Source organism: Simochromis diagramma, unplaced genomic scaffold (genome assembly GCF_900408965.1).
Source record: "Simochromis diagramma unplaced genomic scaffold, fSimDia1.1 OVJJ01000302.1, whole genome shotgun sequence".
Taxonomy (NCBI): Eukaryota; Metazoa; Chordata; class Actinopteri; order Cichliformes; family Cichlidae; genus Simochromis; species Simochromis diagramma.
The window spans coordinates 14,525,950-14,539,144 of NW_024386792.1; the positions used below are offsets into that span (position 1 = coordinate 14,525,950).

Sequence of the window (13,195 nt, forward strand, 5' to 3'; positions counted from 1 at the left end):
ATTTTTAATAAACGTACTGAATAAATCCAACTCGATGAAACGGCGCAGCCATTGCTCGCTACTCGGTTACTAAGCAACTAAGACCAAACCGTTGAGTCAAGCTAGACGTAGAAGAACCGTGCTGCTTCCTGTTTAACAGCAAACTCGGATTGAATACAAAATGGTATTATGTTCCTTTTCCCGATATTACAAGCTTTGTATTCGGCTTATTTAGAGGAGAAAACAATCAGCCTCCGTTAAACAGTTTACGTTGAATAGATGTTAAACAGTCTCATTAAATTGTGAAGCCTAGTGATCGTAATTTTTATTTTGAAAGTCGTCGAGCGGAAACTTTTAACCATGTTGTTGTTAACTACAAACTAGCTAATGCTATCGACATCTAAGTAGAAAATACACCACGCCACAGCGTAAAACTTGTTATTTTCTTCAGTCTCTCTCTTTGTTTTTTAAATCACGGCAGAGCCGTAAGAGAATTTAGTTGTCGTTTACCCCGTTGTGAGGTCTTAATGACAAATTAAACCAACAGTGACCATTAAATGGTAAAAGGTTACGGACGCAATAACGTAGCTAACACCAAACGTTACCTGGGTTAGTGATAATCAAGCCTCAGCTAAGGAGAGATTTATCGAAATGGTGAGCTGATGTTTTTGGAAACTTAACGCTAGGGCTGTTCTGATATCTTATAATATTATACATTTCTGCTTGTTTTTGCCTTGCTTAACCGTTCCTTTGGTGGTCCGATTAACTCTAACCCCACCATTTATGTAGAAGCTCGATATAGTAAATTTGTTTTCCTCGGTAGATTCTCTCTCGGGTCAAACCAGCCGTGGGAGGAGAGACATCAACGAGCATTGGTGAGAAAAACAAAAGAAATAAAAGCAAGCTCCCCCGATTGGAGGAATACCTGCAGCAGAGAGACTACCTGGGAGCCTTGACGTTGTTAGAGGTACTTAAGGAAAAACTCAGTACACATCTTTTGGTATCCACTGCTCAGCATATCGTAAGGTAAATACCCTGCAGTAATAGAGGGAGAACCCCCACCTTTAGAAGAGCCTCTATATACAACCGCTTGACAACAGTGGGGAGGAAGAACTCCCCTTTTGCAGGAAAAAACAAACAAACAAATAAGATACACAAAGAATGTGTTTCTGGATGAGGCTCTCCACTTTTTAACCTCCTGCAGTGTAACTTTTTCGCATTTTTGTTCTTTTAAATTTAGATAGACACAAAAAAATTCCCTCCATTCAGCTGTCATTCTCTGCATCTCCAGCTCTTTTTTTTTAGCACTATTGATTTGTGTCAGTTTATTGACAAATGTAAGTACAATGTGCCTTTAAAATTGAAGATGGGCACACAAAGATTTGCATATCTATCCATTGTCTCCCAAAGGCCTGATAATTCAGGACTTTATATGTGAGTAGATTCATTTTAGATTATTTCCCATTCGAACTCTTGCACATGTGGGATCAACAGCATATTTAATGCTTTTCACAAGGGCTACCCTTCCCTAGATGGAACAGCTATGAGATTTTATGCATTCCTAAATCAAAAGTAACTGAATCCTGACCTGCACTGTGTGTGCAGTGTGGTCTTACGTGAGAATCAGAATCAGCAGACCACTACATCTGCTTCAAGGTTCAACAATTCCTGAAATCCTCCGAGCACCCAATCTGGCACCAACAACCATTCCACATTCATTGTCACTTAAATCACTTTTCTTCACCATTCAGATGCTCAGTTTGAAATTCAGAAACTGTTGACTATGTCTGCCTGTCTAAATATGTCTAAATGCATTGATTTTCTGCCATGTGATTTGGCTGATTATTTGCATTAAGAATCAGTTGAACAGATATACCTAATGAAATGTTGGTGAGTGTATGCTGACCAGTTGCACCTGCGTGTATAGCTATTCTCCAAAGGCTCATTTCCCCCCCATGGCAAACCCTGACTATGGGGAGATAAGTTAGAGTATTATTAGATTGTCACGACTGTGTGAGCAGATCAAACTAGAATATAGCATACAGTATATTCTTAGTTTCTTACAACTCCATGATGAGAGGCTAAGTAGTGCTGCTGTTTAGACTGTTGATTTGTGAAACGTCAAACGGTGTTGCTGCACCTGCTCATGTGTTGCTGTGTCATGTCTAGTTTCAGAAAAATATTGGCGAGAGAGAGGAGGATGCAGACCTCTGGATTGGGTACTGCGCCTTTCACTTGGGGGATTACAAGAAAGCTATGGAGGTAGTTTTTGTTGTACATGAGTGTGAATGCGCGTGTTTTCCTTGATACAGCCCCCAAATACTTTATTCACATATCAAAACGCTTTTGTAGGGTAATGTTTGAATATCCATTATATTCTTTCCATTTCCTGATAGGAGTACAAGTCGATGACCAACAAACCTCAGTGTCCTGCTGAGGTCTGGGTCTACTTGGCCTGTGCCCTGTTTTTTCTGGGGCTCTATAAAGAAGCAGAGGAGGCTGCATCCAAGGGTAGGCAGATATTTGTGTACAATGTTACTGAAGGGCAAACGTGCACTAGTATTCTGTGGAACTGTTACAAGTAGAGTCCCAGACTGGGACATGTTTGGTTTACCAAGAGCAGCAACTGCTTTAATATAAAAATGTGTACTTACTTGGTTCAGCAGTTGATGGCAAGCTTTTGAAAGCAAAGGTGTTGCATATAGATTGAACATTACAGAGTCAAGGTTAATTTGACCACGTTTAGTGACATTTAACATGTTGAAACCCTTCCTGTGTGTCCAAATCAATATAATTCAGCTAGACTGTCCTGCAGCAGCAAGAAGGGTTATCAGCGTGTGAGGATTTAGTGGTGATGCAGTTTATTGCTTTATAAAAAAAGACTGCAACGACTAATCATTGATCTGTTTGTTTTTTTTCTTTGCTTCATCACATTTAAGGAAACTCAGGATTACTGTATTTACTTTATTTTAAGATCACCGTCCTTGCAGAATCAGTGTCTGGTGTGAGAACCTCGTTGTGCAGCATCAGACAGCCAATCAGAAAGCTGTGAATAATGAATAATGATCCAATAGACAATAAATATGATTTGCATTTTATTTTGTTTGTTTCTTACCAAGTTAATTTTAATGTGTCGCGCACCAGTTTGTTCTCAAAAGATGCTCCTCTTGTGTAAGATTTGGTATTTGTGTGTTTTTAGTGTTTATTTTAAGCCTTTCATTGAAAAAAAAGCTTACAGGATTTTTTTTTTAAAGGGCTTTTATTTTGAAGAGTGTAAACTTGATGTACACAGACATTACTGATAAGATTTAATAAGTTATCCTGTGTGATTGAAGAACTACCTCGCATTTAAGCCACGGCCCATTCTTTGTGTGAGTTCTGTGTCCTGATGTTGTTATATAACCACTGAGAGCTAGGTAATGTTGTAATGAATGGTTTCCTTGTTCTCGTGTGGTTTTCTGTCTAACTGAATTTGGTGTCTCTTGTTCTCCCTAGCACCTATGTCCCCCCTCCAAAACAGGCTGCTTTTTCACTTGGCTCACAAGGTTTGAAAATTATCCCTTTATTATCACACTTTTATGTATTTTCTGTGCTTTGTCTGACTACCATATTAATTCTTTTACGCAACACTGATTTTGAAGTTTTTTTTCATCTACATCTGATTTGTTTGTGAGTTTGATTCATGTTTTCTTGCCCTCTCCCTTGTCTTTACAACCACAGTCATCAGTGGCACTCACTTACTCAGTTTTTACTCAGTCAGTACACCTTTGCAACATATTGAAGCTTCAAAAACAGCTGAAAGTGTGCTTGGCTCTGGCAGTAATGAAGTGTCAGAAATGATTCCTGTGCAGTGATCTGAATCCAGTGATATTAAAGCCAGTTATAACCAGGAGTTATAGTGAGCTGGAACCATTAGTAGATAAATCTAAGGATGATATAAAGCCAGTTAGATTTTCGTGTGCTGCTTGGCGTTGCTTCTAGCTGATGCCACAGAATTCTCACTCACCCCTATTACATCCCGCTGTAGTTCTCATCTATGTTCATGCATACAGATATTAGTATAATGATGAGCATGTTGCTAGCTCTACTGCACAGAAGTGATCCACAAAGAGCGTTAAACCCCGGAGTAGCCAGTAGCCAGCCCAGAGAGCTGGAGTAGCACACGTCTGCTGATCACAGTCTGAACACAAAGACAAATCATTGTAAACCCGTTTTTATCTTCTATGTTAAGCACAGTTTATGAGTTTATGTGTAATGAAATGAACTATATAAAGAAAACGGTGATTAATAGTGTTACAATATAAATAATTACAAGTGTTATTTCTAAGCAATTCTTTGCCTAAAACTGCACTACTACTCCAGATCTGTCAGATCCCACTTTAACCCCTGGTTAATCACAACACAGGAATAATTACCCCCCAAAAATAGAGATGATGTAAAAAGAAAATGCGTGTCTGAAAACGATCTGCTCAGCACATGAAGGTTTACAGCTGCCAGAAGCGATCACACCTCTGATTGCTGTTCCCTTCGTGTCCGTTGTCTTCATATCATCGTCTCAGTTCAATGATGAGAAGAGGCTGATGAGTTTCCACCAGAACCTGGAGGATGTGACAGAGGACCAGCTGAGCCTGGCATCCATCCACTACATGCGCTCGCACTATCAGGAGGCCATAGACATCTATAAACGCCTTCTGCTGCAGAACAGGTCTGTGCCTTTCCTTCCCTTTCAATCTTTGACATTTGTTTCACACTCCTGCTGTACTTCAGCGCATCTCAGGAACCCCTTAAAAGGTGAGAGTCTTTTAATGGAGGGGTATTAGATTTTATGACTTTGACACTTCGTGCAGACACACAGATAGTGCCATTGACGGTGCAGTAGACCTGGTGAGCCTTCTTTCTCCAACCACTGTGCTGTATTTGGAGCATCCAGATGCAAAAAAGAAAATACTTTGATTTCAGTAGGCATCTCCTGCCTCTTCTTGCAGAGTTATTATGTATTCATGGCTTTGGAACATGTGAGCAGCTGAGGTGGGTTTTTTTTTTTTTGCTTGTTTGTTTGTTTCACTGTGTTGACAGTACAAGATCTGCCAGCTGCCAGCAGCTCTGAGGACCGCTACTTCCTTTGACTGCTGACACTGAAATGCAAAGATTTTAAACTAGTGCTGAGAAGATTCACGAATCGACTTTTCTGAAACACTCGATGTGCCTCATTTGGCTTAGCTGGACTGCATTTATCCAGTCCTCATGTCTTAAGTGTTTCCTTGATTGTGTTTGTTTGGTTCCTGTAATGACTTTTTAGCTCCATCTGACTTCACTAAAAATATATTATTGAAAAATAGAGATTTGTAAAAAATATTTGTTGTCAGGGGGTTTCTCTTTCTTACATGTGGAAGATAAAAGCTGTTGTGCAGGATTTTGTACTGGAGCTGGCAGAGTAAAGTCCATTTAATGTCTGATCTCACTGATTTAAACATTTTTAGATGTTACCGTTGGATATTGTCCACATAGTTTGTGGGTACAGTGCAAAGGGAGAGTGACCCCTTTGATACAGACTTCACTCCACAGACCTTCAAATCTTAGTCTTTTCAGATTTACAGTTAACTTAAAATATCCTTTTCAAATTTTGTCATTTAAAAATGAGAATGTATATCAACAGTTGTGACACAAGAAAACAAGTTTCTGTCATTTGCTAGGTGTGAGCAGATGTGTTGTTTTGAAATGCATAACTGTCTCTCAGGGTAGACTTCTATATGTAATGTGAACACTATTTTATCTTGCCAAGATGGGCTGTTTTGTGATCATGTGCAGATGGATAGATGTGATGTCTGGGTGAAAGGCTGGGTACATCCCAAACAGCTGACACGTAAAGAGACAATTATACACACTCACCTAAAGCCAATTGAGAAACACTAATTAATCTAACGAGCATGTCTGTGGACTGTGGGAGGAACCCCACAACAGAGAGGACCTGCAAACTCCAACCGGCTGGCAAGTTTGATCACAGAACCTTTAAAATCTTCCAAGTGGACTTGTTGCACAGGTGGCATCCCATTCTTTCACAAATGTTTGTAGAAACAGTTTGCATGCCTTGGTGTTTGAAGGCTTAAAATAATTAATAATAATGATTATCGTGAGAACTTTATTTATTAAGATATTTGTTAAAAAAAGAAGAAAAAAATTAGCCAGAAAGTCATTTTTATCTTAAATCTCGTCTTTTCAGAGATTTTCTGGCTCTGAAAGTGTACGTGGCTCTGTGTTACTACAAGCTGGACTACTATGATGTCTCCCAAGAGGTGCTGGCCGTGTACCTGCAGAGTATCCCCGACTCCACTATTGCTCTCAACCTCAAGGCTTGCAACCACTACAGACTTTATAACGGCAAAGCAGCAGAGGTACCGAGCTGCATGTCCTGGTCGATACTTTGGTGGTTCTTCATCTTTATTGTTGTGAATGTAACTGTGTAATGAGTTATTATTAAGAAGGTTTAAGGGGTAATGATAAAAAGTCTAAATTAATCTTTTTTAGCTTTACCCATTTTACATGTCACCATGTGCTATTACAGTAGCATGAAAAGTCCAACAGTTTCTAACATTTGTGTGAGGCTGAGCTGCTTGTTCTCATGTTTTTTTTTTTTTAAATTACTTGCTCTGTTACACCTGAGTGGTTGCCCTTTTTATTTCTTAGATGATTTTAGCTAGTAGGTTTGACGTGTGTGTGTGTGTGCGTGTGTGCATGTGCTCTGGTCCCCTTAGGCTGAGTTGAAGAACCTAATCGACATCTCTTCCTGCTCCTTTGAGTTTGCTAAGGAGCTTATCCGACACAACCTGGTAAGCTCTCCGCAAGCTTCAGCTGTAAGTGAGCAGGTGTGTGTGTGTGTGTGTGTGTGTGCGCATACACTAGTGACTGCTACACTGCTACACTCTGAATCCCTGTGTACTGCAGGTGGTGTTTCGTGGTGGGGAGGGTGCATTGCAGGTACTGCCTCCTCTGATTGATGTGATCCCTGAAGCCAGACTCAACCTGGTCATCTACTATCTCAGGCAAGGTGTGTAGCCACATCACTGCAACGTTGTTGTTGTTGGTTTTTTTTTTTTAATACAGGCAAAACAAGGGATTAGACAGGGTATACTAGTACAGAGTGCAACACGAATGAGGCCTCAAGCCTGGGAATCTGTTAGTCCTTCTTCTGTTATGGAAGCCGTGGGGGTCATTACTCAGGGCTCATGGCCAAGTGAAAGTAGAAACGCAGATCGATCAGTAAATCAGCAGCATAGCCCTGTACTCCTTATTATTCTGCAGACACTGCATCAACCTGTCTTTCCTGAAAGATAAAGTCTCCACCCTCTCTGCATTTGTGAACAACACCCTGAGATGCTTCAACTCCTTCGCTTGTGGCAGCAACTGCTCCCCAACCTGGAGTGGGCACCCCATCCTTTTTTTTTACTGAGAACAATGTCCTCACACTTAGAGGGCAAATGTCAACTACAAAAATCAGAGACAAGATCGCGAGACCCAATGTCCTTCACCCCTGTCCGACCAATCCAGCCCATGTTATAATGCAGCTACAACCACAACTGCATTTATGCTTCAGAAATGTTCTTGGTCTAGATGAACAACATGTGTCATGAGTATGTTGAAACACAGTCCTATTGGCACACTATGTAATACTAACTTATTATGCCATTCATCTAATAACAAACCAAAACATTAGTGATACAATAGCTTCTCTGACTCACAATCTATTGCAATTTACAAGTTAATGCCCATAAAGCGACAAATCTGACCATGAGCATAATTTGGGTGAAGATTAGGAGACAATTGTGTGCAAGTGAACAGTACTGTGAGAGGATCAGCGATTCTTGTGAAATGGGGATAAATGGGTGACATACACCTTGGCTTTGCAAAAGCTCATTGGTCCTTTGGAGGAGCTAAAAACTATGGGCAAACATAACGTGATGCACTCTTTCTTTCGCAGCATCAAATTTATCGTGCAGCATCACTATTCAGTGATAATAGATGTTAATTTCATGTAAAGCTGTATTAATCACCAGATTTTTATAGAGTTGACGCATTCACATACTCGCATTTCTGCTCACAGACGATGTCGAGGAAGCTTATAACCTCATCCAGGATTTGGTCCCCACCACGCCTCAGGTGAGGTTAAGTTTTAATTTTGTCTTTTTAAACGTTTGGTCGTAGTGTTTCACTCCAAAAGTCTCTCCAGTTTCACTTTAATATGATATTTGTTAAAGTTTTATGTTAAGTTTAGAGTCAGTGGTTGTATTTTTAAGGTCACTGTATGGTCTTGTTACAGGAAAGAAAATGCCCAATAAAACAAAAACAACCCTGGCAGATTAAATAAATCCTGCTAACAAAAACTCTTCTTCTTTCTTCCCACTTGAGAGCTCTCGAGGAGATTTTTCTTTCCTCTGATCAGTTTATTTTTTTTATCTTCAAAAGCACTTTAATGTCTCCTGGATCTGAACAATCTGAAACTCATGACGTGTTTGGCTTTTGTATTCCTTTTATGTTTTGTTTTTTTCCCTTACTTGTTGGAATGGATTTTGACGGACTTTGAAGCTGCGATGAAACAATGGATCAAATGATTCACTCTGATCTTCTTTTTTTTAATAGGAGTACATTTTGAAAGGAGTGGTAAACGCTGCTTTAGGACAAAAAATCGGATCAGTGAGTATTTCTGTAAGAGTTACATGCAAACAAAAATGATGGCTCCGTGTGTGAGACAAATGTGCAATTGTGCTTTCGTGTTTCAGAGGGATCACTTAAAAATTGCTCAGCAGTTCTTTCAGCTGGTCGGAGGCTCGGCGAGCGAGTGCGGTACGCCCCACAGAAATCTGACCTGTTTTATTATTTGAGGAAAGTGTGTTAGCATGTGTGTATTACATTTTCTATCCTTTCAGATACTATTCCTGGCAGACAGTGCATGGCCTCCTGCTTCTTTCTCTTGAAACAGTTTGAAGACGTTCTCATTTATCTCAACTCGGTCAAGGTTGGTGTTGCTCGCTTGCAGTGGAGAGTCAGTGTTATTTATTTTTTTATTCAGGTAAAAAAAAAAAGACACTCGCCCACACGCTGGGTGAGAAGTGCCACTTCAGATGACAAGTGGTGCTTTACATTTATTCGTGTGTGTGTGTGTGTGTGTGTGTGTGTGTGTGTGTGTGTGTGTGTGTGTGTGTGTGTGTGTGTGTGTGTGTGTGTGTGTGTGTGTGTGTGTGTGTGTGTGTGTGTGTTTTCTCCTCCATGATTCGTGCTACCAAGACAAGGCTGACACTCGTTTTATTTCTGGACACGTAGGCACTCGTCCTTTTTGTGCTTCTCTTTTTCAGGGTTACTTCTACAACGATGACACATTCAACTTCAACTATGCTCAGGCAAAAGCAGCGATTGGCAACTACAGAGAGGCAGAAGAGGTGCGCTAACTGAGCAGCCATTTATATGTGTCTGTGAATAAATTGTTGGCCTTTTTCTTTTTACTGATTTTAATTTTTGGTTCACAGGTTTTTCTGCTCATTCAGAGTGAAAAGATCAAGAATGACTACGTTTACCTCAGCTGGCTGGCACGATGCTGTATGTATAGTCGATGTTATACTAACGGTAATACAGTGTATTTACAGTCACAAGCCACATTATTAGGTACACTTTGCTACTACAATAATAAGGGGGTCTTTCATTATTCAGCCCTGGTTTAAATCTTTGTGGCATAGATTCAGTGAGAAGCTGGAATTTCCTCAGAGATTTCCATCCATATTGACATGACAGCATCACACAGTTGTTGCAGAGTGCAGTGAAGTATCACTAGTCAGGGGTTTTTCCTGCTTAGGGGAATTTGTGTTGCCTCCCTCCAATGAGATTTCAGTCAGAGCTAAATTCAATTTCCCAATTTCAATCAAACACTTGCTGCTGATTTGTCAGCAGCATAGACTCATTGCCATACTATATGCAGACTTGTCATGCATGTATGTGTGCGGTCATCCCAGAAAACCCTGAGAAAGCAAACTCCTACTCTGCTTGTTCAGTATTTGTAAAATGGTAAATGGTAAAGTCCAGTTAAACAATAAAACAAACAGTGCATCTGTCACAACAGGGATTCACACAAAAACATAACAGAAGAAAATCTGTCCTGGGCAGCTCAACTCTGAGCTAGACTTTGACACAGAAGGATTAAAAGGTGCTATCGTGGGCGATCGTGGCTCAAGAGTTGGCAGTTTGTCTTGTAATTGGAAGGTTGCTGGTTCGAGCCCCGGCTCCGACAGTCTCGGTTGTTGTGTCCTTGGGCAAGACACTTCACCTACCGCCTACTGGTGATGGTCAGAGGGGCCGATGGCACGATATGGCAGCCTCGCTTCTGTCAGTCTGCCCCAGGGCAGCTGTGGCTACAACTGTAGCTTGCCTCCACCAGTGTGTGAATGAATAGTGGAATTGTAAAGCGCTTTGAGGGTCTCGAAAAGCGCTATATAAATGCAATCCATTATTAATATTATTAAACCAGTTTGGCTGATTCTGTCAAAAATAATCAGTAAAACTGTAAGAGTAATCCTCACTGCAGCCGGCTGCCAACACAAGAACGCCATCTGTTAATTTCACTCTGCTGATAAGGTGTTTGTTCAGTATGAAGATGAGGAGTTTTGCATATATTATAACTAAGTGTGTAACAACCAAACGAGGAGCATAAATGATCCCGTTTCTTAGTTGCTGCTGCCAGCTGCACAAACATCTGTGAAACCTTTTTAGGTAGACATGAAAAGGATACAGTAATCTTCATCTGATCACATAAAAGCTCTTAGACACCTTTACACAGTGAAAACAGAAATGAGCGCCCCTTTTTACTCGTTCACCGAGGCTGAGGCCCGAATCAAACATTTCCAGCCTGAGGCCTTTAAAGAATTTAAGATCTCTCATCACTCAGCTGGAGTTTCTCTCAGCAGCTCTGAGAAACCTCTGATGGAAGAAATTTCTTCCATTCTCAGCTTTAATCTACATCAATAAAACCTGCCCGCAGCCTTTAAAATGTTCCATATTTGAATGTAAAAGAGCTGAAACTGCATGTGAGCGTTGGGTTATTGAACACTGATCTCGGTCTCATCAGACATAATGAACCAGAAGGGTCAGCTTGCCTGGGAGCTCTACCTGAAGATGGGAACCTCCTCAGATTCCTTCCATCTGCTCCAGCTCATTGCCAATGACTGCTACAAGGTGACATCCTCCTCCCTCCTCTTCCTCTTGTACTGTATGTGGTGGCTGTTTTAACCCTGTGAGATCTTACTCATCAGCAGTGATGACCCCAATCCTATCAGAACACGTAGTCTCAGCAATCAGGGGACAAAAAAGCGTTTACATTGCTCCAAAAATACTTTTTTGCTCATCTTCAGAACAAACTGGAGGGTTATGCTCATAACTGCGACTTCACAGGGTTCATTTTAAGATTTTGGAGAAAATGAGTTAGTCAGCTGGGATATGTTCCTGCCCCTCCACCATAGCCCCGAATAAGAGATTAAGTAGACAGGGAAAACTAATCACTTATATTGATTGATTAATTAGCGGTTAGTTAGTGGTTTCCTTTCCAAACACTGAAGGAAAGATTAATGATAAGAAATGAAAACTATTATTTAGTCGCAGCCCTGGTTTGAATATTTATTTGCCTTTTGTGATGAATTTACACAAAGTGCCACAGCTAATGATTTGATACTTTATTAAGTAACTTGCTGATTATTTATTTTCCATAGATGGAGACAAGACAAAAACCTGTCACGGTATCAGATCAAGAAAAGCAGCAAATACTCAGCCTCATAACAACAACAGTACTTTTATGTTTTTGTTTGTCTGAGAGTAAATCATTGATTCTGGCTGCTGCATGACTACACGTGGCAGCTCGCTTGTTAAAACGCCTTCATTTATTGCTGAAGGCAGGAGTCCTTCAGTTCAGTTGTGTAACATTTCTGAGGAATGCCTGCATCCTGAATTCAGAAATGTCAGATGTATTTTAGAAGTCCCAAATGTCACCTTAAATGGAGAAACGGCACCTTTTATGCTCCGCCTGCTGGATTTTGTGGTATTTTTCACAGGCTGTGCAGCTGCAGTCTTTACCGAAAATATTTTGATATCTTTTTAAAGTGGACTTACTGTGTTTTTCTTTATTTTCTGTGTGTAACTGTCAGAGTGCTGGATGCTTACATATAAATGAGGTCATCACTGAGTCAAAAACTCACTTTTAGCTTCACAGACTTCAGACTCTTACCTCTAAACATCTTGCTGTCAAAGAGAGGAGATATCTGTAATAAGGTCATGTCAGGGACACAGCTCTGACTGTGAGCACAGGAATCCACTTGCTGTTTGTGAGGGGCAGCCAATCAGAAGACACAGGGCCTCAAAGAGACACAAACTGCTTGTTTTAGACAGTGGATTAACTGAGGGGCAGCACAAGGGGCCGGCATGAAATAAAAAAGCCGTGAATCACACAAAACTACTCTAAAGTCCAAAAACAACAATATGGAGCTGGGAATGAGCATAAATAGTCCACCTGAAGTTAAAGAAGTTAGTAAACAGGCTTTGCGTGCCGATGCTCATGACTGCAGCCTGTCGTTTCAGATGGGTCAGTTCTACTACGCAGCGAAGGCCTTTGATGCACTGGAGAAGCTGGACCCAGCCTCCAACTACTGGGAGGGGAAAAGAGGGGCGTGTGTCGGCGTCTTTCAGCTCATACTGGCAAACAAGGAGCCCAAGTATGTTTGTCTCTCTTTCCTGTGGGGTGGTTTTAGTTTTGATCATCGTGCCGTCTGCAGGAATGGGTGTGAGGTTTAAGCAAAGTAAACATGAGAGATTGTGCATTCTTTACGTAATCTTGTATCCTCACATATCCTGTTTGCACCCTAGGGAGACTCTTAAAGAGGTGCTGACCCTCTTGCGAAATTCAGGAAACCCCCAGGTTGAGTACATCATCCGAATTATGAGGAAGTGGGCCAAAGACAACAGAGTCCTCCTCTCGTGACAGCCTTGAGCCTTCAGTGCTGAACTGAAGACTCCAAGCCCACGATAAGAGTTGCCGGGATGCAGACAGCAGCACTGATGATTTATCTCACATCAAGAAGGATTTGTATTTTTCTACTATACTCTAGTTCTTTGTGCTGTTCTGTGTACATGTATTTAAATTTAACACATAATTTAACTGGATTAAACTTTTTTAAAACAAATGTCAGTG

The 13,195-nt window shown here is 40.8% G+C and overlaps 1 protein-coding gene across 5 annotated transcripts; it reads left to right on the forward strand.

The window, feature by feature from the left end:
- The first annotated feature begins 40 nt into the window (after nt 1–40).
- Nucleotides 41–13,187, forward strand: ttc26 (tetratricopeptide repeat domain 26). 5 transcript variants are annotated; one of them, XM_040024739.1, is made up of 18 exons: nt 41–163; nt 803–946; nt 2,149–2,241; nt 2,376–2,490; nt 3,475–3,524; nt 4,539–4,684; nt 6,200–6,371; nt 6,732–6,830; nt 6,922–7,024; nt 8,078–8,133; nt 8,614–8,667; nt 8,754–8,817; nt 8,901–8,989; nt 9,327–9,410; nt 9,498–9,567; nt 11,087–11,193; nt 12,586–12,719; nt 12,871–13,187. In XM_040024739.1, exons 1-18 carry the CDS (start codon nt 161–163, stop codon nt 12,983–12,985), a joined length of 1,698 nt encoding a protein of 565 aa, XP_039880673.1. In that variant the 5' UTR covers nt 41–160; the 3' UTR covers nt 12,986–13,187. The 5 variants fall into 5 exon arrangements, with proteins under 5 accessions (XP_039880673.1, XP_039880676.1, XP_039880677.1 ...); XM_040024738.1 differs by lacking the exon at nt 41–163 and adding an exon at nt 197–633; XM_040024741.1 differs by lacking the exon at nt 41–163 and adding an exon at nt 200–633 and having other exon boundaries at nt 6,732–6,806.
- The last annotated feature ends 8 nt before the right edge of the window (nt 13,188–13,195 follow it).